This window comes from Anabrus simplex, chromosome 7, assembly GCF_040414725.1.
Source record: "Anabrus simplex isolate iqAnaSimp1 chromosome 7, ASM4041472v1, whole genome shotgun sequence".
Taxonomy (NCBI): Eukaryota; Metazoa; Arthropoda; class Insecta; order Orthoptera; family Tettigoniidae; genus Anabrus; species Anabrus simplex.
Genome location: NC_090271.1, coordinates 187,445,428 through 187,470,257, shown reverse-complemented (window position 1 = coordinate 187,470,257; position 24,830 = coordinate 187,445,428). Strand labels below are relative to the sequence as shown.

Here is a 24,830-nt window from a genome sequence, read left to right as displayed (position 1 = left end):
ATAAGGACTTAACTAGCGATGGTGATGATTACAGCGTGTTTCATGTTATGGGATGCAAATAACGCAATTTAGAAGGTGATCTTCGAAATAAGGCGGGTAACGTGAAGGGACAATTACTCGAAGACTTCCTTAGCCTATGATGTCGTAATGTCACCAAACGAGAAGAAAATGAAGTGGATGGCTTACATTGTCCTACTTTTCAACAATAATATTACATACTGCTATTACTATTACTACTACAACAACAAAACTTTTTAATTTCACCCCTGATGGGGGAGAGGGCCTCTTAGACGGTGACGCCATCTCTCAGGCCAGGAGATTTAGATTTGTTGTCAGGTGAGAGAATTAGGGGACCGCGGCGTATACTAGGAACTGTCCCGGCATTCGCCTTATTGTAGGAAAATGGGAAACCACGGAGAACCATTCTCAGGGCAGCTGACGGTGGGGACCAGCCTCTTTTCTTCTCTCGAATACAAAGGGGTAGAGCCACGGTAGAGCCGTGGCTACCGATCTTCTGCTCGGTAGGTCGGTCGGTCGGAGTGCAGAGCTGTCGGACCGCGGACCAGCCTAGGCCACTTGTAAACCGAAGCCTACTCTGCCACCGCCGGCGCATTACATTGAATATATGCAGTTAACCGAAGTGTGCTCTGTATCTTCTGGTGTCACTCATTTTCGCTAGATGACAGTCCCGCTGTAACTGTACAGTATCCTGTCAAGGACTGGTATAACAGCTGGTGGAAAATAATATTTTGGCTATTGGTTTAACGCCGCACTATCAAATCGAAGATTTTCGGCGACGCAAGGGTGGGAAAGGGCTAGGACTGGGAAGGTAGCGGCCGTGGCCTTAATTGAGGTACAGCCCCAGAATTTGTCTGGAGTAATATTAATTCGATCATTGTTTTAATATAAAATCTGAGGGTGATACATTCAATAAGAACATCCATGCTAAACAATTTACATAAACACTCTCTACTCTTGGCTTGCTTTCCTTTTGTGTTACCGAGAAACCCAATATCCTCCCTTCTGTAAAGTAATACGAAGCCAAACCCGGCTATGTTAAAAAAGCTATATAGGAGATATTCTGATACTGCTTTGTTTATCGTATCTCCAGGAAGAATTCACAATCTTTTACGTGAGCGATTTTCACTGTTACTTTTGTCTTGCTGAAGAGGGAACTGCGGGAGAAAAAGCTTATTTTCATGTTAGGCTACTTCTAAAAGACGTTACTTGATCTTACATGCTATGAGCGTGCTGTCGACAGGTGGAATATGTTTAACTCGAGTTGAAATGAATATAATTTAGTCTTCAAATAAGCCGGGCTGAGTGGCTCAGACGGTTGAGGCGCTGACTTTCTGGCTCCAACTTGTCAGGGATCCTGGCTCAGTCTGGTGATATTTGAAGGTGCTAAAATACGTCAGCCTTGTATTGGTAGATTTACTGGCAAGTAAAATAACTCTTGCGGGACAAAATTCCGGCACCTCAGCGTCCCCGAAAACCGTAAAAGTAGTTAGTAGGACGTAAAGCAAATAACATTATTATTATTTCTTCTTCAAATGAATTGCTGAAGATGTGTCGTACATAAATAGAGTAATTAAATATAATCTCATTATGTCGTTGTTTACAGTTTTCTGTGCAAACTCTTTTTTTTTTTCTCTTCAATACAGTTTGCTTTACGTCGCACTGACACTGAGAGGTTTATGGCGACGATGGGATGGGAGAGGGCAAGAAGTGGGAAGTTAGTGGCCGTGCCCTTAAATATGGTACAGCCCCGGTTGCCGGACAATTGCGATCACGGACATTTGCGCTCGCCGGACATTTGCGGTCACTGAGATAAACTTGTGCCCACTCACAGAAATTCCCCAGTTGTCACAGAACATTTGCGGTCACTGCAGCAGGGGATGGCTCTCATTAGCTTAATCTCGGGGTATCCCCGCTAACCTGCCTGAGCAGCTGCTCGCTCCTTGCAGATCAACATTTTTAATTGAGTGCGAGTGAGAGTGTATTTATGTATTTCCTAAATTTCCCATTAAGCTTGAAAAGCGACTTAAGTATGATTATCTTGTACAAAGGAACTAAATTATAACGACGCTTACCTAAAAGCGACAAAAATAATTGACGAAGCTTTAGTTCAGCTGATTTTAAACATGCCAAAATTATTTCAATACAATAACTATGCCAGTCTAAAGCCTGGATAAAGTGTGATGGGAATCAGCATTTTAAAACATGTAATTTACTGTCGAACAAATTATTGTATGTACCGGTACTCGAATTTGGAGGTTGTACCCCCCTGTGGGTCGGGGACGCAGACGAAGAATACATCCACGGTATACCCTGCCTATCGTAAGAGGCGACTAAATGGGGCCCATGGCGCTCACAACTTGGGAGCGTGGGATGGCAGGATCGAACCTGCCAGTTGTGGCCAGAAGACCAGCACCTCAACCGTGTGAGTCACTGAGTCTAATTCTTTCCCATCGCATTTTCTCCGAAAAATATGTTAGCGTGACGTTAGACTACCAGAAATAAATAAATACATAAATCAGTAAATAAATAAATGAAAATCCACAGCCTGATTCCAGGCATTTGACCGGGTCAGGGATGGAATGAATGAAGCTCCCATCTAGCGGCGAGGACAGGAATTGTGCCGGCTGCCGAAGCCTGTTGCACTCCTCTGGGGTAACGATTAATGACTGAGAGATGAAATGAAATGATATTGGAGAGTGTTGCTAGAATGAAACATGACAGAGAAATCCGGAGTGCCCGGAGAAAAACCTGTCCCGCCTCCACTTCGCCCAGCACAAATCTCACATGGAGTGACCAGGATTTGAACCACGGAACCCAGCGGTGAGAGTCCAGTGCGCTGCCACCTAGCCACGGAGGCCCGTAAATAAATAAATAAATAAATAAATAAATAAATAAATAAATAAATAAATAAATAAATAAATAAATTCATTTAATTAATTAACGATGAATTAACTTTAATTTGTTTTTCTAAAAATGAAGGACTGGAGCGGAATAAAACAGTGTTTTTTTTACCTTGGCCTACCTTGAATTATTCCACGATAAATAAATAGGAAACCTATTTTTTGAATTAGCCTCTGATGTTTGTATATAAAAATTCACTTTGTGGAGTATTAGAGTTTAAATATCAAATATACGAGCTTGTTAAAAATTACAAAGCCTTGGAACAAAATCTTTAGACCTACAAATAAAATTATTATTTTCTGTGTGTACTTAAATTTTTGACTCATATTTCGTTTTTATATTAGCTAAATGATTGGCGTCAAGGTATTCGAATCAGAGGTTCTGGGTTCGATTCCAGGACGGATCGGTGATTTTAATTGCATCTGGTTAACGCACTACACTAACACATACCGCAGAAAATCGCCATAGTGAATGCATCCCTCCACACAGGGTTGAAATCAGGAAGGGTCTCCATACAGGGTTGAAATTAGGAAGGGTATCCGGGCAAAAAACAGGGCCAAGTCAACATGTGTACAACACCGTTCACACCACCGGCGATAGGAAAGCAACAGATAGGGAATCTGCCACCTGGGCGACTGCCCTAAATGCAGATCAGTAGTGATTGATTGATTGATTGATTGAATGATGATTTCGTTTTCGTGATGGTGGTGATTACTGTTTTTGTGAGAAATTAGAACGGTGCCACCATCCTCCTTTAAAATAAACAGAAAAATTCGAATAGGTCCGACTCCCTTTTAGGGAAAAAGGAAAGGAAAGGCCACGAAGGACGTGAAAATGTAAGACTCCCTGGGCTTGGCAAACATCGTACCGTGGGGGTCGGAAGAGAACAAGAGTTGATCAAGAGAGGCCGGATATGAAATAGAATATATTTGTTTATCATCTACAGAATTGTATGTTACCAAAAGGATGACATGACTTGTTCTTCGCCTCCAGACACACCCAGGCGACGATTTCATGTTGACCTTCCCTATACTTTCTGTACATATAACCAGTTGCCTTATTAGTGAATGTCAAATCCTTTACAACACACAGCAGTAAATACTTACACCAGGAAGTTTCGATATAGAATTGTGTGTGTGTCTGAAGGTATCATTCTCTAACCAATGCCGGCGACAGAAAAAATAATGTTGATCTGCAAGGAGGGAGCAGTACATAGCTTAGGCAGGTTAGCGGGGATACCCGGAGATTAAGCTAATGACGCCCATCCCCTGCTGCAGTGACCGCAAATGTTCTGTGACAACTGGGGAATTTCTGTGAGTTGGCACAAGTTTATCTCAGTGACCGCAAATGTCCGTGATTTTGTGATGACCGCAATTGTCCGTGACCGCAATTGTCCGGACACCACAGCCCCAGCCAGCATTTGCCCGGTGTGAAAATGGGAAACCACAGAGAAGCATGAGAAGCATCTTCAGGGATGCTGACAGCGGGCATTATCTCCCAAGTGCAAGCAGACAGCTACGTGACCCGAACCACGCAGTCATTCGCTCGGTAAACTCTCTCCTTACAATTAGTATCGAGTTTAAGGAAAACTAGTATAACCTAAGGAAAGTTGTTAGGGAAATATACACTATATTTTATATACCAGAATAGATTGATTTTATGAAATTACGCTTCAAATATGAGACGATATCACAGTATAAAATTAAACTATCACCTACATGAAGAGTTAAGAATACCGTAAATTATCTACAATTTAATATCTTGAGGTATCACTTAAATATTTTAATTATCCTAATAACTTAGCTGCCGGCCCCGTGGTGTAGGGGTAGCGTGCCTGCCTCTTACCCGGAGGCCCCGGGTTCGATTCCCGGCCAGGTCAGGGATTTTTACCTGGACCTGAGGGCTGGTTCGAGGTCCACTCAGCCTACGTGATTAGAATTGAGGAGCTATCTGATGGTGCGATAGCGGCTCAGGTCTAGAAAGCCAAGAATAACGGCCGAGAGGATTCGTCGTGCTGACCACACGACACCTCGTAATCTGCAGGCCTTCGGGCTGAGCAGCGGTCGCTTGGTAGGCCAAGGCCCTTCAAGGGCTGTAGCGCCGTGGGGTTTGGTTTGGTTTAATAACTTAGGTATGATCTAATCCTACTATGTTTTGAATAACATGAATAACAAACCAGGTTTGACAGTTTCTTTAAGCGGAGGTGGTTTGACACGCTCCTAATTTCGGCAGGTAGGGAATTCCAAATTCGGCTGGCGGCGATTACAAATGATCTGCTGTAGCCAGTTGAGCGGTGAATGGGAATACTTAGTACTGAAGTACCAGAAGGTGATGCTAGGTAATGGAATTGTGTGGCAAGGTAATTGATGAGTGTTAAGGTTCAGTAAACGATGTAACAGGGAAACAGTGTATACATTTCGTCGCTCTCGTAAGTGTAGCCATGAAATTCTATCAAATGCGGGAGAAATATGGTTAAACCTTGGTATATCTGAAATAAATCGAACACATTAACAGAGCTTCGCGGGGAGAAGGAATTAATACGGAAAGTTTACCTATCACGGTCAAGTCAACTGATATTGACATTTAGCGAATGAGAGCTACAAATAGTTGCAACATCATGAAAAGGCAAGAAATCTCTTCAGAAAATTAGGAAATACAAAGTCCAGAATGTCTGTAACTGCCTGTATTAAAGCTTTCGGTTTCTTATTCTGTACGTTAGAGTGCGGGCTGTAGCTGATCCGCTCACTGAACCAACAGGTGTGAGCTGGGATGGAGAAAGGGGGCAGACGGGTATATTAGTGGCTGATTTACGGCGCCAGGCGAGCAATTTGCATCACGGAATAGTCAGCCAGTGTAATTATATGTTTTCCTGTGCCCACAGAGCGTTGCAGGCGCTGGGGCATTAGTGACGTACTCATCTAAGTTTATTGAACTGCCCGTTATTAAGTAGGAAGGTATAATGCTGAGAAATCATACATACCAGAACAATTATTATTATATGACAAAAGCAGGCCTAGTAATTACACCAGAAACGATACAGAATTCAAGAACCCTTGGAAACGGATCTCTATAAACAGCAAAGACCATTTAAAAGAGTAAAGCACTTTAAAAACCGGGTGGAAAATATAAAACCGGCCCGGAAAATATCTACAATAGGACTGACTGACTGACACGGGATTGAATCTTGTTAATGAACATCACAGAAGATGCTGGAAATGGTCTCATCCGAAGAAATGAAAAAAGTGAGGATCCAGAAGTCCTGACTCCACTCCACTCAGACGCTACCGGCAGAGCTCAACACGAGAAGTTTGTCTGGGCACTTTAACGCATATACAGTCCGGCTCCATGGCTAAATGGTTAGCGTGCCGGCCTTTGGTCACAGGGGTCCCGGGTTCGATTCCCGGCAGGGTCGGGAATTGTAACCATCATTGGTTAATTTTGCTGTCACGGAGCTGGGTGTATGTGTCGTTTTCATCATCATTTCATCCTCATCACGGCACGCAGGTCGCCTACGGGAGTCAAATCAAAAGACCTGCATCTGGCGAACCGAACTTGTCAGCGGACACTCCCGGCACTAAAAGCCATACGCCATTTCATTTCATTTCAACGCATGTACAGCAGTAAATTTGAAAGGATACAGATACAGGTCCTTTTTGATAATGTTTCGACACGACGATCTCTTAATTACCACTTCTTGTGTTCGAACACTTTTCAAATAGTTGCGTTTTATATTCACGCCATTTTGCCACTAAGTTTGCATTTTTTATTATTATTTTTTATGTTTTGCCAATACTTGGGCACAGGTTTCCCACGCTGAACACGCGCTATTTTATCGTGAGCACCATTTTGTGTGCATTCAACTGGTGACTAAAACATGTCTGCTTCTCTCAGTCACTCACTCACACGTAATGACACAGCGACGTTTTCGGGAGATGCTGGAGATGCGCACGCGCAGACATATGTCCAGGTGATGCGTACGCGCAGACATGCGCCCAGGAGATGCGCACGCACAGACATGTGTCCGGGAGATGCGCACGCACAGACATTTTATCAAGGAGATACGCAAGCGCAGACATGTGTCCGGGAGATGCGCACGGGCAGACATGTGTCCAGGAGATGAGCACGCGCAGACACGTGTTGAAGAGATGCGCACGCGCAGGCATGTGTCCGGGAGATGATCACGCGCAGACATGTGTCCGGGAGATGCGCACGCGCAGACATGTGTCCAGGAGATGATCACGCGCAGACATGTGTCCAGGAGATGAGCACGCGCAGACAAGTGTCACGAGATGCGCACGCGCAGACATGTGTCCAGCAGATGCGTACGCTCAGAAATGTGTCAAGGAGATACGCACGCGCAGACATGTGTCCAGGAGATGCGCACGCGTAGACATGTGACAGCAACCGATTGGTGCATCGAAATCACGGTTTGCAGTATTTTATGTGACGGGAAGTTCTCCTGTTCAATAACAAGGATCAATTTTGCGTCAGACTTATCAATATTTTCCGGGACAGATTTATTTTGCCCACCCTGTATCTGGGGCCAATCATAACAGTAACCTTACTTTAGACACAGAAATCGAAGACAGAAATTTGGCAATAGAAAAGGGAAGCAAGCTCATGAAAAAAAAAAAAAAACTGTGCTACTGATGAATATGTGTGATGCTTCGACGCCAGGAAAGACTGACAGGAAAGTAATTGATACAACGGAAATATCTACTGTAATGAAGACTTTTGGACCATAATTTGACACGGAAACTCGGGAACTGAAAAGAAAAACAAGACGAATAAAAGTAATCGAAAATCAAAGACACTGCAATTCCTCTGTAGAGATGGAAATAACTGCAGTGGTTAGGATACGTTAACAGGATGTGCTATGATATTAACAGAGCAATTAATAATAATAATTATACCATTATAATGGAAGTGAAATCTCAAGCAGAATCCAGTCTGGGTGGAATGCATGTAGAAGGGTTTACAGCTTGTTGTGTGACAAGAGGATTCTAACCAAAATGAAAGGGAAAATATCCAAGGTAGTTGTGAGACCAGTATTTGTGTATGGAGAGGACACAAGCCCTTTCACCAGAGTGCTGCTGGAAAAGATACATGTTGCAGAGATAAAGATGCTGAGATATTCATGCAGACTGACAAAACGAGAGAGTTAGGAACGAGGGGACAGTCGCCATCTCCCCCCACTTACATTTTTATTCCACTTTAACCAGCTGGAACTAGGAATTATTTAAGAAAAGCTATGTGTACATGCCTTTTTGTCTTATCTGCTAATTCTTTTCTTTATATTTAATTCTTCTTCTTCTTCTTAATCTATTTGCCCTCCAGGGTTGGTTTTTCCCTCGGACTCAGCGAGGGATCCCACCTCTACCGCCTCAAGGGCTGTGTCCCGGAGCTTCAGACTATGGGTCGGGGGATACAACTGGCGATGACCAGTACCTCGCCCAGACTGCCTCACTTGCTATGCTGAACAGGGGCCTTGCGAGGGATGGAAAGATTGGAAGGGATAGACAAGGAAGAGGGAAGGAAGCGGCCGTGGTCTTAAGTGAGGTACCATCCCGGCATTTGCCTGGAGGAGAAGTAGGAAACCACGAAAGACCACTTCCAGGACGGCTGAGGTGGGATTAGAACCCACCTCTACTCATTTGACCTCCCGAGGCTGAGTGGACCCCGTTCCAGCCCTCGTATCTCTTTTCGAATTTCGTGGCAGAGCCGGGAATCGAACCCCGGGCCTCCGGATTATTATTGTTATTATTGGCAAATAATCACACTAACCACTACACCACAGAGGCGGACTTTTTAAATTAACATAATTATTGGCGGAAATACGCACAAACTACCGTTCGTCGCGGCTAACCGATTTGTATAGCACTACAGCAAGTAGGAGGGTTTGCTTGTGCTATGAGGAAGGGTAGTAGGGGTACATACTTTTTGGCCAAGGTCGTGGACACTGAGTTATAATTCACCCGTTTGTCGCACGCATTCTGTACTCTGGCAGTCTCTTTAGTGTCGGTTATTTTTTTAGTGTGTATTAAAATACTAAATGGTTTTTAATTGCATAATCATGCCGTACCTCTATTTAATTTTATCGGCGAGCTGGGCGAGGGGTTAGGGGCGCGTAGCTGTGAGCTTGCACCCGAGAGATTGTAGTTTCGAATCCCACTCTCGGCAGCCCTGAGGATGGTTTTCCTTGGTTTCCCATTATCACACTTGGCAAGTACTGGGGCTGTACCTTAATTATGGCCACGGCCGCTACCATTCCACGGGTAGCCCTTTCCTGTCTCATCGTCGCCATACGTCCTATCTGTGTCGGTGCGACATAAAGCTAATTGTAAAAAAAATCATTCGTAATTGTGATTTCAACGGGAGATAACCAACTTTCCCTTCACTGGGCTAAATTATTCCTTTTGTGTTATGACATTTATTAAGTAAATGTATTTAACCTGCCTCGTGTTTTTTTTTGTGAGACCTGATGAAAATTTTATTATACAGCATTGAATCAAAGTCTCAAAAAAGCTATTATTACAAATAAACCACGGGGCAGGTTAATTACATTTACATTATAAATAACATAACACAAACGAAAGAATTTAGTCCGGTGAAAGCATTGTATTATATCCCGTTGAAATTACAATTAAATATATATCTTTTACAATTAACTTTTAGTCGCACCGAAACAGATAGCGCTTATGGCGACGATGATACAGGAAAGGGCTACGCGTGGGAAGGAAGAAGTTGTGGCCTTAATTAAGGTACAGCTCTAGCATTTGCCTGGTATGAACATGGCTTTCCGTGGTTTCCCATCTTCAGAGCTGCCGAGAGTGGAATTCGAAACTACTATCTCTCGGGTGCAAACTCACAGCTGCGCGCCTCTAACCCCACGACCAGCTCGCCCCGTACAATTAAATAGAAGTACGGCATGATTATGCAATTAAAAATCATTTAGTATTTGAATACACACTAAGAATCTAACAGGCACTAAAGAGACTGTCAGACTGACGAATGCGCGAGGCAAGCGGGTGAATTATAACTCAGTGTCCCCGACCTTGGCAACAAAATGTGTACCCCTACTACCCTTCCTCATAGCACAAGGAAACTCTGCTACTTGCTGTAGTGCTATACAAATCGGTTAGCCGCGACGAACGGTAGTTTGCGCGTATTTCGGCCAATAATTATGTTAATAATTAAAGAAAATAAAGGAAAGAATTAGCAGATAAGACAAAAAGGCATGTACAAATAACTCTTCTTAAATAATTCCTACTTGCAACTGGTTAAAGTGGAATAAAAATGTAAGTGGGGGGGGGGGGGGCTGTCCCTCCTCGCCCTACCCCCTAATCGCCGATTCTGATTGTAGACACGCCAAAGATGCAGAAAAGAAAATGTAATAACGTATTAATTTATACACTGTAGACATTCCACTCGATAAAAGAGTTGCTTGTATGAAACAAAAACTAATACTGTTCGGCGAAATACGTGTGTAGAAGGCAGATGTCTGTTTGGAGCTTCGACAGCATTTCTACCAAATTCTCCGTAGATCAAAATGATGTCTGTGTATTCATCGCTGCGGAACACACTAGCCATTGCCGATATGCAGACTGGAAATATAGTGCGCCTGTATCATACACCAGCCTAGAATTATGCGGTTGGAAAACGAGGTTTACTAATGCAAGGGGTGCATTTGACCAGTAGCGCTGAATAACATGCTGAGAGCGACAATCCTGATCTTATCTCTTCATATTTTGACGTAAACTGCCCACCCGTTGGCAGTAGTACGCCTGTGAAAATCAGTCGGTAGACACCCCACTCATCACTTATGCATGCGGGGCATTTATAAGTAGAAATTACGGCGTCCGTGAGCCACCTGGTATATACAATCCCTATTCTGTCTGTATTTTACAACGATATGGAGAAGGCAACGTTTCAATAACTAAAAATTGGCACCAGATATACACTGGTACCTCTAATTTACATGGAATTTACTCTCAGGTCGACGACTTATATACCTATAAAAGGAAAAAAATAACTTTCTTTCGGAGATGTGATTGTGCCATATTCACCATGTTGATGCGCAATGTTCCATCTATCGACATGAGTTCGAACTATGCTCAACTGTGAGTTTTTCACCTTCCATGGTACTGAGAATACGAGAACACCAGGAAGGCTGAAATTGATGATGATGATGATGATGCTTGTTGTTTTAAGGGGCCTAACATCAAAGGTCATCGGCCCCCTGGAAGGATGAAATTGGCACCAGATATAGGTTACAAGAACAATGAAATGATGGCCAAAATATTTCAAGTGTTTAGCGGAGAATGATAATCTTTCACCTTCCTGACGTCTACAACGATACCACTTCCACCTATAAGCTCGAGATGGGACTCTGAGATGGGACGGCTGTGATTAAGAAATTACAGTATACCTAAGATGTTTTATGGCGAATGCTTCATTGCAGGTATTTCAATTTTAGATGCACGATTCAGGTGAGGTAGAAATTTCGCATTCATAACCACACCCTCAACAGTCTACTTGGTTAACTTGAAAAGGGCAGAAATGAATCTGACTGATAGCTTACAGATGAGGCAAGAATAACTATTCCATGTTCGAAGTCACTAAGCTTCCTTGCTCCAGCTATTCTACAGTTATCTTGTAGCACTGAAATACTTTAAGTCATGTGCCACCCTACAGCATAGCAATAGTGGTGTTATTAGTGATATATAAGCTCTAGTTTATGTTTATAAAGATGTTTCCGGATACTTTTGATCAGAAGATGCACACTTCGTATCTGAGGAATGGTGCAAATGTATGAATTAGATGTAATAAGCCATTTTTCACCTCGAAAATATAAATTTTCTTCCAAAATTTTAACTGACCATTTATACTTTATTTTTTTAAAGATAACAATTCTAGAGGTGCTTAAATATATTTCTGAAACTGTATGCGTGTACATGTGTATGTATCTATGCATGAATCTATGCTTTTTTATTTGCTAGTTTGTGTGCGTGTTGTTGTATTTTTGCTAGTGGTTTTAATCTTGTTCTAAAACATTGAAGGTCTTAGGCTACGCAAGGATCGGAAAGAACTAGGATTGGGAATGTAGCGGCCGTGGTCTTATTTAACGTACAGCCTCAGCACTTGCCTGTGTGAAAATGGTAAATCACGGAATACCATCTTCAAGGCTCTGGGCGGCGGATTCGAACTCTCGATCTCCCGAATGTAACCTCAGAGTTATGGAACCCTATCAATACGGCCAATTCGCTCGGTGCTAGTTGGTTAACGTTAAACGTTTCCAGCTCTCATTGGAAGGTACTTAATTACTTAATGTACTTAGTTAAGGTGCAGCCCCAGAATTTTGCCGTGTACGAAGATAGGAAACCTAACCTTATCAGTTTTAGGGTTGCAGCCAGCAAGGTTCGATCCTACTAGGGCCGATGACCTAGATGTAGGTCCCGTTAAAAACGAGCAACAAACAAGCACCAAACTTACTCTATCCCGAGTGCAAGCGTGCAACTACACAACTCGTGCTGCGTCGCGTCCTTACCCAGTATATGAATGTACAGTCGCTGAAACAAAGAACGGGCACATCGTATTGTAAAAGTTTCTTGCACCGAGCTCGATAGCTGCAGTCGTTTAAGTGCGGCCAGTATCCAGTAATCGGTAGATAGTGGGTTCGAGCCCCACTGTCGGCAGCCCTGAAGAGGTTTACCGTGGTTTCCCATTTTCAAACCAGGTAAATGCCGGGACTGTACCTTAATTAAGGCCACGGTAGCTTCCTTCCAATTCCTAGGCCTTTCCTATCCCATCGTCGCCGTAAGACATATCTGTGTCGGTGCGACGTAAAGCAAATAACAAAAAAAAAACGTTTCTTGCAGGTACACTTTTTTTTAAACAATTGAACCTATTTATTTATTTATTTATTCTTGACTTACATTTGTGGCGAAGTTAGGGCTCATTGCCCTTCTTACACTTAACCAATTTCAGTAATAACCTGTTAAAATATAAACATAAAAGTAAGACACAGTGATTGTACAAAAACTAAATACTAGGAACAGATACGCAATACTGTGGATACAGGATAAATACGATTAAAATTAAATATCCACGGGGTTTTTATCTACATTGGAAGTGAATTATATGTTGATGATTGTTAACTTAAATCTGATAAAAACCGGGCGAGTTGGCCGTGCGCGTAGAGGCGCGCGGCTGTGAGCTTGCATCCGGGAGATAGTAGGTTCGAATCCCACTATCGGCAGCCCTGAAGATGGTTTTCCATGGTTTCCCATTTTCACACCAGGCAAATGCTGGGGCTGTACCTTAATTAAGGCCACGGCCGCTTCCTTCCAACTCCTAGGCCTTTCCCATCCCATCGTCGCCATAAGACCTATCTGTGTCGGTGCGACGTAAAGCCCCTAGCAAAAAAAAAAAAAAAAAAAATCTGATAAAATATTAAATGCAAGGAACCTGCAATACTGTGCGCCCATTCTTCCTTTGAGCGACTATAAGTATGTTTCTAAACTACAGTACATTGCTGTAATTCTCCGTTGCATAATGAGACTTATAAAGATATTCTCTGTTTATTCTTGCTTTAGCTCGTAATGTTAGCGATCCAATTACTTGTTTTATAGCTTAATTCGGCACGTTATTGCTTTAATATTGATATATTCACTTTTGTATATGGCGCCGTGGAACGAATATTATATTATAAATGCCATGTTAACGGCATTTATGAGTAATATATCATGTAAATTTTATTAACCTTAACGTGCAAACAAAATAACTTGAGCAAGCATTAACACATATTTAAGATGGCATGTATCTCATTAATTACAACGCGAACCGTAAAGAATTTATTAGAGAATTAAAGCTTAAAGTTAAAATAGCAAGACTGGGGGAGGGTCCTAGCTCTCATAGAAAGTTGTGGCTTGCAATTTCAATTAATCAATAAAGTATTTAACACTCTCTTGTTATAATAATAATAATAATAATAATAATAATAATAATAATAATAATAATAATAATAATAATAATAATCAATAATGTTACTTATTTTACGTCCCCTAATTACTTTTTATACTTTTTCGAGTCATTGAGGAGCTGGAATTTTCCCCGCAGAAGTCCTTTTATGTACCGGTAAATCCTTTTTACCAGTTTTTTTAACGACGGACTAGCACATCGAAGGTTTTCGGAGACGCGAAGATGGACAAGTGATAGGACTGGAATGGTATCGTCCACTGTCCTAATTAAAGTACAGTCCAGGCATTTGTCTGGTGTGAGAATGGGAAACTACGGAAAACACTATTTAGGGCTGCCGACGGTCGGATTTGAATCCAACATTTCCCGAATGCATAATTAAAGAGACGCGACCGAAACCACACGCCAACTTGCTCGATACGTACCGGTAAATCAAGTGACATAAGGCTGGAGAATTTGAATACCTTCAAATACCGGACTGAGTTGGGATCGAACCCACTAAGTTAGGCAAAGATTGACATAGTTCCTACCGCCTAAGCCATTCAGCCCTGCTAACTAAATAATAATAATAATAATAATAATAATAATAATAATAATAATAATAATAATAATAATAATAATAATTTCACGCTTATGTTCAAACAGTCCTTTATGTATCCTTCTTTACCACGAGGCAACCATTTTACTTCTGTTCCTGGAAGTAATGTGAGGGCTGTTACTTATTTCGCCTGCCCCGTGGTGAAGGGGTAGCGTGCCTGCATCTTACTGGGAGGACCAGGGTTCGATTTCCGACCAGATCAGAAATTTTTATCTGGATCTGAGGGCTGGTTGCAAGTCCACTCGGACTACGTGATTAGAACTGAGAAGCTATCTGACGGTGAGATAGCGGCCCCGGTCTACAAAGGCAAAAAGGCCGAGAGGATTTGTCGTGCTGACCAAACGACACCTCGTAATCTGCAGGCCTTTGGGATGAGCAGTGGTCGCTTGGTCCGCCAAAGACCTTGAGGGATGTAGTGCCAGGGGTTAGGTTAGGTTAGGTTAATTATTTCACACGCTGCTTTAAACAGTCTGGAATTATAACGTCGTGGCAATACAATGTATAAGACTTTAATAGTCCATACATCACTACATTCTACGAATAACAATTTTTCGCATTTCATCATACAGTCCTTTAAACAAACTAGAATTTTGAGTTTGTGACAATGACTTCTAAATTTACACGACATCTACAGTACACGCAGTACAACATATTACGAATAAAATACATTTTCGCAGTTCTTCACACATCAGTGTTCTCAAATGTTCATTCTATTTTGTATTTGCCATATATTTGCAGAACTCAGAGAAACTAATCAATGTATACCTTTCACATAAACCGTTACTGCTGTCTTCTTTTCAATGATTCATACCTGATAACAATCGTCGGGAGATATTCTAGGCAACAGAGCAACAATTAGTTGACATTTATGTTCAGTTCTTTGTGTCTTTTTCAGTTATCTGAAGTTCATAACAAAATCATTGACTAGTTTTTATTTTTTTTAAGGAGGAGACATGGTGGAATTTTTGATGAGGTTTTTCTTATAATAATTAATAAACTGGAAGGAAGGCGATCAATAACCATTTATGCATGACAATTCGAACAAAGTAATGGCACACGAACAATTTCTTAGCTTACATTGCCTAAATTATTAAAGTTATCAACAAGCTATATGCTTACGGATTATACAGCATAACATATTCAACTAAACGTCCAGTAGACCTCATACCTATTTATTTAATTTCGATCACAATTTAGCACTAAAGTTGTTATGCTTTTTAACGTCAGAAATTCTGCGCTAGATACGGGAAGAGCATTATGTAACTCGAGAACCGCTAGGAAAATGTTGATACGTTTTTCGCTGTTGCTTCGAGGATTTACTGTGGAATGTTTCGGCGTATAAAATATTGAACTATGGTGAAAGGAAGTAGAGTAGGAACGATTATGTCAAACAACTCAAAGAATTTTATCGGCTATATAAAACGAGGGCTATTTTCTTCAACCTCCGATCGGTCGCGAAAATAAAATCCCAGTGCGAGTCTGACGAAGCGTTGTTCAGATGTGTTGCGCAGTATCTCTAGTATGCCTGTCCAGCTCAATGGCTAAATGGTTAGCCTGCTGGCCTTTGGTCACAGGGGTCTCGAGTCCGATTCCTGGCAGGGTCGGGAATTTTAACCATCATTGGTTAATTTCACTGGCACGGGGGCTGGGTGTATGTGTCGTCTTCATCATCATTTCATCCTCATTACGACGCGTAGGTCGCCTACGGGTGTCAAATCGAATGACCTGCATCTGGCGAGCCGAACATGTCTTCGTACACTCCCGGCACTAAAAGCCATACGCCATTTCATTTCTTTTCATTTCTAGTATGCCTGTCGACAGCATCACGATGTGAAGTGCCTGTTGTCATTAGTTCTTCAAGCTGAGGGGTGCAATGCAACCGAAATTCATCGACGAATGAGTCATATGTACCGCAAAAATTTCATGAGTGACAGCAAAATGCGGTTATGGTGCAGAAACTTCGAAGCAGGACGTACAAACGTTCATGATGCACGCGATCAGGGAAGGAAGCGAGTGTCAACCCATGATCTTGTTCAGCGAGTGGATCAGGCGATTAGAGAAAATTGTATTGCACCCCTCAACATGAAGAAATCGAATGACAGCACGCACTTGACATTTGGCGGGAGACTTAATTGTTCTTAATAATAATAATGTTATTTGTTTTACGTCCCACTAACTACTGTTATGGTCTTCGGAGACGCCGAGGTGCCGGAATTTAGTCCCGCAGGAGTTCTTTTACGTGCCAGTAAATCTACCGACACGAGGCTGTCGTATTTGAGCACCTTCAAATACCACCGGACTGAGCCAGGATCGAACCTGCCAAGTTGGGGTTAGAAGGCCAGCGCCTTAACCGTCTGAGCCACTCAGCCCGGCTTAATTGTTCTAGGAATGTTTACGTGCTCACTGCGAGCCCAGAACTGACAAGCGCGATGTGGCGCGGTCGACAGGCGTACTAGAGACACTACGCAACACATCTGCACAACGCTTCATCGGATTCTCACAGTGGTTTTAGGCCTAATTTCGTGAGCGATCGGAGGTTGAAAAACAAAAAACCCTCGTATATATGTGTGCATTTATGTATTTATTTTAATCATTTATTAACAACATGCTCCACTACAGAAAGGTTTACTACAGTCAGTAAGTTCGTGGACTGGCGCCTACAGTACAGGCAATGCGGCGTACACTCACGTACTTCGGTCAACTTCTTGGACTGGCGGTTACAGTGTAGGCAACACAGTCTACACCTGTGTTCGTACTACAGTCAATATGTTCGTGGAATGGCGCTAACAGTACAAGGATCACATAGTCTTTTGACCTGTCTTTTCGTGTCTTTTTCCCGTCGAGGTGATCCGAGCGATTTCCACTTGATCATCTCAAACATTTCGCTAACGGACTTGCCTAATTTTTGGTAGAATTGAAATTTACCTGTTGCTCAGACTACGACATTCTGAAGTCGTGAGCACGTTCAGTGGGGTCCGGAGACTTTTAGCTACATAATGTACATTATTGATTGTAAAATGTTATATTTGTACATATCTATTTGCTTGTTAAACAGCCGTGCACTAAATAAATATGAGGGCACTGAACTGCTCGAAGGATCCGACACTGAGATACCGAGATGGGACACTTAAATGCTGTATTATTTTTGGCATCTCCTGCATCTCAAAATGTTTATTTTTGCTCATTTAATTTAAAGTTAAAAGCAGAGTGCTCTGCAATCTCTCAGCGTTGCCTGGTAACCGTTGAAGTGCTCACCCTGCGCGGTGACTTCATTTGACTGGGATAATGCGTCTGTTACTACCGTGTAAGCACGGTGGTGGTGGTGATTATTGCTTTAAGAGGAAGTGCAAGAGGCAAACCATCCTCTGAGCGTAGAAGTACGTGGTGTTTCTCCTTTGTTCCATTACAAGACTTTCAGTTAGCAATCTGCAAAGTGTATGACGGTGAATGAGTTATTCATATTATAACTGGTTACAAGCGTCTATACCATAACCAATATTTGCTCTGGTTCACGTTCCACGAAGTAGTGAAGACAAAATTTTGCAAATTATGCGAAACGTGAACTGTGAAACTGCAATAATGTTGGTGTTTTCTAAAACATACACGAGTAAGTTACGATGTAATAATAAGATATCTTATGCCGTCATGCGAGCACGTAGCCTAACTTTGAAATTCAGCATTACAGGCTCATCATATAAACATAACACTCGTCCAAAATGGTTTAGGCCAGTCAATAATAATAGCCACTAACAGCTTTCGTCGTCGTATTCCCATGAGCCTATGCCCATAGGTCTTCGTGCCCCGAACTTAGAAAACATTTCTCTCGCCAGGCCAGTTGTAAGGTGGAAGCGAATGAAGGTAGAAATCGCGTAAATAATGGCTATTTGTTTCGGTTTCACGCACTAAAAGGAATATGGTTTGATTTCCATTATTGTAATAATTACCGAGCAAGTGGCCACGTGGTTTGGGGCAGGTAGCTGTCAGCTTGCATTCGGGAGATAGTGCGTTAGAACTCCACTGGCGGCAACCCTGAGGACGGCTTTCCGTGGTCTTCCATTTTTACATCAGGCAAATGCTGGTGCTGTACCTGATATATTAAGGCCACGACCGCTTACTTCCCGTTCCTAGCCCTTTCCTATACCATCGTCGCTATAAGACCTATGTGTTTCGGTGCGATGTCAAGCAAATTCCAGAATAATAATAATAATAATAATAATAATAATAATAATAATAATAATAATAATAATAATAATAATAATAATATATATAAATATATAATAATATATAAATATATTATTATTATTATTATTCACTGTAATTGTAATTATTGGAGTTTTATGCACAACAGAGGACGTGATATAAGTTTATCCTTCTTCTTGTTATTATTATTATTATTATTATTATTATTATTATTATTATTTAAATAGAGTATATGCTTAAATGTACCAGTCCGACTCATTGGCTGAATGGTCAGCGTTAAGGCCTTCGGTTCAGAGTGTATCGGGGTCGATTCCCGGCCGGGTCGGGAATTTTAACCGCGTCTGATAGCCCCTTCTGACTCGGGGACGGGGTGTTTGTGTTTGTTCATATTCAGACAACACGCTACACTACCAACCACCACAGTAACACGCAATAGTGATTCCATCCCTAGGCGCTAGGAAGAGCATCCGGGTGTAAAACAGGGCTAAATCCATATGTGCAACTCAGTTGGTACCCGCGACCCCACATGTGTGGGAAAAGCAGCAGTAGAAAAAGAAGACATTATGCTTAAATATACCAAAACACCAGCTTACGTCCTTTATCTCGTTACTCTATGATTGCATTTCTTGTTGTGTTGTGTGTTTGTCCAACCCTTGTCCCGTTTCCCTACGGGGTCGGGTATGAGGTGAGATGAATTTGTCGTGGCGGTTTTTTATGACCGGATGCCCTTCCTGACGTCAACCTCATCAGAGGAGTTAATGAGAGATGAAATGAATGACGTGATATATGATAGTAGGGAGAGGGTGAAACCCGGTGCCGGCACATAGCCTACTCCTGTCGAATAGCACCAAGGGGTCTGCTCAAGGCTTAACGTCCCCATCCGACGGACGAATCACCATCAACAGCGTCATATGCCCTCACTCCATATGAGCACTGCGGAGAGGTTTGGAATTTAATCCAGGCTTTTGGCACGCAATCTAGTGATTAGAAATTGTATACCACCACCTCCCCTACCCTGCCGGCCAACATTCTGATGGTGAAAATTTTTTCGACCAATGGGACTCGAACCGGCTAACCTCGGTGTTAGACCGTTTTAGACTTCAGCGCCTTAACGATCATGGCCACCAGGCGGGCTCTATGATTGCATTTCTTGAATACAAATATTTGGAAGAGAGTAGAATTTCGCATCCCTACATAGCCATATGGCCGCTAACATTTTTTTAATACCTGCTGCAGTGCTATGCTTTGTATCTACTCACTTAACTTGCTGTTGTCCGACTCGTTGGCTGAATGGTCAGCGTACTGGCCTTCGGTTCAGAGGGTCCCGGGTTCGATTCCTGGCCGGGTCGGGGATTTTAACCTTCATTGGTTAATTCCAATGGCCCGGGGGCTGGGTGTTTGTATTGTTCCCAACATTCCTGCAACTCACACACCACACATAACACTATCCTCCACCACAATAATACGCAGTTACCTACACGGCAGATGCCGCCCACCCTCATAGGAGGGTCTGCCTTATAAGGGCTGCACTCGGCTAGAAATAGCCACACGAAATTATTATTATTATTACTTGCTGTTACTTCATTATCTGCCCTGAATTTTCACGCTTGCACCGTATGCTTTCTGGTGACATTGGAGCTTACTGTAACCAATTATTAGGCTACAGAACCACATTTTGCTATGTGCTGGAAAGGAACAATTTACCGGCAAGGGATTTAAAGCGCACCAAATCGTACGAATGAGAAAATTGCATAAAACTTCAGGTAATTGATTATTAGGTGGACGTTTGCTCAGTTGCACTTCCTCTTAAAACAACAATCACCACCGCCTTCACCAATGAATCCTTGCGAGCCTTGTAACGTATACATTTCACATATTTCTACACGTCCGGTTCCATGGCTAAGTGGTTAGCGTGCTGGCCTTTGGTCACAGGGGTCCCAGTTTCGATTTCCGGCAGGGTCGGGAATTTTAACCATCATTGGTTAATTTCGCTGGATCGAGAGCTGGGTGTATGTGTCGTCTTTATCAACATTTCACCCTCATCACGACGCGCAGGTCGCCTACGGGAGTTAAATCAAAAGACCTTTACCTGGTGAGCCGAACTTGTCCTCGTACACTCCCGGCACTAAAAGCCATACGCCATTTAATTTCATCTTTCTACACGAGGCTGTCGGTTTGAAATGAGTTCGTCCGTAAAACAACGGCAACTAATAAAGGCAACGAGTGCATCGTATACTCCAATTATAAATACAGACACTTCAATGTGCTAGCAGCCAGCAACTCAGAATAAGGCAGAAACTGAAATACATATTCGTGAACGTCAGGAGGAGTACAACAGAAAAACAGTGACGTATTTCCCTTTTGGAAAATCAAATTATCATAGACATGTATTTCAATAAATGAAACTCAAACCGATAACGATTCATTTATTTCCATCCAACGAATCGTGTTCGAGTGACATCTGCAATATAAGGAACCTGACGATGTTAAATGTGCTATAAAAAATTACAGTCTGAAAGGAGTGCTGATCTAGATAATATACCCCAATATGTAGTGAAAGGATACGGAGATTCCCTTGCATATCCACTTTGTATTATTATTAACAAATCTCTGAAACAAAAATATTTCCTGATTTGTGGAAGATAGCAAGTGTGTGTCCAATTCACAAAGATAGTAATATTGAAAGCATACATTATAGACCAATATCAATACTAAGCCTATCAGTCTTGTGCAAAGTGTTTGAGGATATACTTTACTGCAATATCTATCGACATGTTGAGAAAGTCATCACAGAGCAACAACATAGCTTTATGCAAGGGAGAAAAACAAGTTCAAATTTATTAACTTTAAAAATTATGTGTCATCTGTTTTAGATGAGGGAGGGCAAGTGGATGTCATATACACGGACATGACAAAAGCATTCGATAGGATTGAACATCATAAACTTCTAAACAAGCTTCACAGTTTTGGTTTTAGCGCTGAACTGGTCGAATTCTTTAACCCCTACTTAAGGAACAAATTTCAATTTATTAGTTTCAAAGGGGTTGCTTCAGGCATAAACCAAGGTTCAAAATTAGGTCCACTGTTGTTCGTTCTGTTTGTTAATGATATTGGCTCTATTTTGAAGAATTCTATATTTCAGTTATATGCCGATGACATTAGAATTTACAGACAGATTAGTTCAAAGATAACGAAAAAATTACAAGACCTCACAGCACTTTGTTGAGTGGGGAAAACACAATTCCTTTCAATTCAATGTTAAGAAACGTGATTCAGTGATCTTTACTAGAAAAAGACAACCAAAAATCTATTATTATGAAATGAACGGTATCAGCTTAAAACGAGTTGAAGAAAAGAAGGATTTAGGAGTGATATTTGATAGTAAAAACTTCAGTTCAATATAAACATAAATAACGCCGTAAATAAGGCCTACAGGAACCTAGGATTTCTAATGAGAAACACAAACAAATTAAAAAATACCAAAACCATAATAATGATATACAATTCACTGGTTAGAACAGTAATAGAATATTTACCTATAGTCTGGAATCCATCATATATTAAACGTATAAATGAAATAGAAAATGTTCAAGCTAAATTTCTAAGATATCTGTATTTCTGTATCTCTAAAACTAGTGCAAAATATGTGGCATATAGTGACTTAATAACAAATTTTGTGATAGATATGTTGCATACTAGGATAACATTAACGTGTCTAAAATACCTACATAGAATTCTCAAAGGTAAAGAAAGCAGATAACCGAGAGTTACTCCACCAAATAAACCTGAATGCACCGTTTGGAAGTAACAGAATTAATTTAACTTTCTTTGTTAAAAGGCCAAACACAAATCACCATATGAATTCACCGTTAATCAGGATATGTCAGTCAATTAATAAAACGCCAAGCGTGGACATATTTCACGAAGAAAGTATCTTGTTAAGGTCAGTCAGAGGGGAACTCACACAGAGGGAAGACATAAGTTAAATGACTAGCATACGTGTGTACCATGAATAATTTAGTCCTTAGATTAATTTACAGTAGGTTAACAATGCAAATTTTAGGAGAAATTAAAATAGTTGAAACACACATTTACCACTGTCCATAGTTCATAAGTATATTATTAGGTTTCATATTTTAATTTTTATTGTAAATTGTTTATAAAATTAGGAATGGAAATGTTCTGAAAGTGGCCAAAACTGCCTGTTGAACAATAAATCAAATAAACAAATAAATAAAGTAAATAAATCATGAGGCCACTTTGATAAAATAGCGTCTCAATCACAGCCATCCATCAACACTTACATTACAGATTGCATGGTTGGTAGGTAACACCGCGTCACACACTTTGCATAGCTAATATCGGGATGCAAATTTTTCAGATAACCCCACAATATTAAGGCACTATTTATGCCAAAATCAGCTGAGTACCGTTTCTGAAGGTCAGTCGACTAAAACTTCCCTTAAATTGAAACAATAGGAGGCAGGGCTGCTTAACACACACAATTTTAACCACACCTATGCTAACACTAAGCGGTGTGCTAAAACAATCGTACAGAATTTGTAACAACACTTTTTCTTTCATCTTTATTTAGCAGAACAGTTCTTTTCTTTTCTTTTCTTTTCTTTTCTTTTCTTTTAGAATTTGCGTTACGTCGCACCGATACAGATATATTATACGGCGACGATGGGACAGGAAACGGCTAGGAGTGGCAAGGAAGTGGCCGTGGCATTAATTAAGGTACAGCCCCAGCATTTGTCTGGTGTGAAAATGGGGAACCACGGAAAACCATATTCAAGGCTGCCGACAGTGGGATTCGAACCCACTATCTTCCGGAGCAAGCTTACAGCTGCGCACCTCTAGGTCTGTAAAAGTGTTTAGTAAAATTTCAGGCGCTTTATATACTTGCCACCATGCGTTCACAAATTCCTCCTTATTTGATGCGATTTTTACCGAAAAGTACAACTCTGTGTGTTTTCACTGCACAGCGAAATTAATTAATTGTACACGGAGTGGCCAAATAACGAGTTGCTACTGCGCGAGCCCTAAAAACGGCAGAGATACGGTGAGGCATCAACTCTACAAGGTGTTGGAATCGTTCTGGAGGGATCTTGACCCACGCTTTTTGCACTGCTACCCGCAATTGTTCTTGTGTACTTGGTGCGGGGTTCATGAAGCGACAACATCCCCTAAACGCTCGATTGGATTAAGATAGGGAAATCTGAAAGACCACGGTCGTAACTTCACTGGAGTGGTCCTCTAACCATCTGCATGCCACCACAGACCGGTGACATGGCGCATTGTTCTGTTGAAACCTGGTATCTCCATCAGGGTATTCTACGGCCAGAAAGGGATGCAGATGGTCTGCAAGAATGCCCACGTAACGTGCTCTTGTCAGCAATCCCTGCAGCCGTACAATCGGGTCTAATTGCAATCATGAGACCTCCACCCAGAGCAGAACTGAACCACCCCTCCGCCTTGACACAACCTTGTTGACACGCAGGATCCGTAGCTTCATAGGGCATACTCCACACTCTCACGCGCCCTTTAGATCGATACAACTGGAAGCGGGATTCATCGAACCATACCACACGCTGCCACTGTTCCATGGTCCACTGCCAATGTTCGCGGTCCCATGCACGTCGTTGAGCTCTGTGTCGAGATGTCAGCAAATGCACACGATTTGGTCGTCGACTGGTGAAGACTATGTGGTGCAGTTGCCTCCTTACAGTCCTGATAGAAATGGGTTCCTGACTCCCAACATTCAACTAGGCGGTGATCTGACGCATAGTAGCCCGTCGAGCACCCAGTATGGTTCTGCGGATGCGACATGATGTCCGTTCGTTGAACACCTGTGCTCTTCCCATGCGGCGAATTACGCGCCTAGTAACATTCTTCTTCTTTTTTCCTACCGCTTTTTCCCCACACCTGTGAGGTCGCGGGTGCGAATTGCGTCGCACATTTGGGTTTGACCCTGTTTTATGGCCGTATGCTCTTCCTGACGCCAACCCTATATGGAGGGATGTAATCACAATTGCGTGTTTCTGTGGTGGTTGGTAGTGTGGTAAGCTGTCTGAATATGAAGAGGGGAGTGTTGGGACGGACACATAAACCCAGTCCCAGAGCCAGGAGA

General features: G+C 41.9%; 1 protein-coding gene across 1 annotated transcript in view; it reads right to left on the bottom strand.

Annotated features, from left to right (window-relative positions):
* Positions 1–24,222, bottom strand: part of LOC136877773 (dual specificity calcium/calmodulin-dependent 3',5'-cyclic nucleotide phosphodiesterase 1A) — a 373,065-nt gene extending 348,843 nt beyond the window's left edge. Inside the window, exon 1 of the mRNA XM_068228741.1 lies at positions 24,078–24,222. Coding sequence (XP_068084842.1) covers positions 24,078–24,222 — 145 coding nt within the window. The remainder of the gene's footprint in view (positions 1–24,077) is intronic.
* Positions 24,223–24,830: the final 608 nt, after the last annotated feature.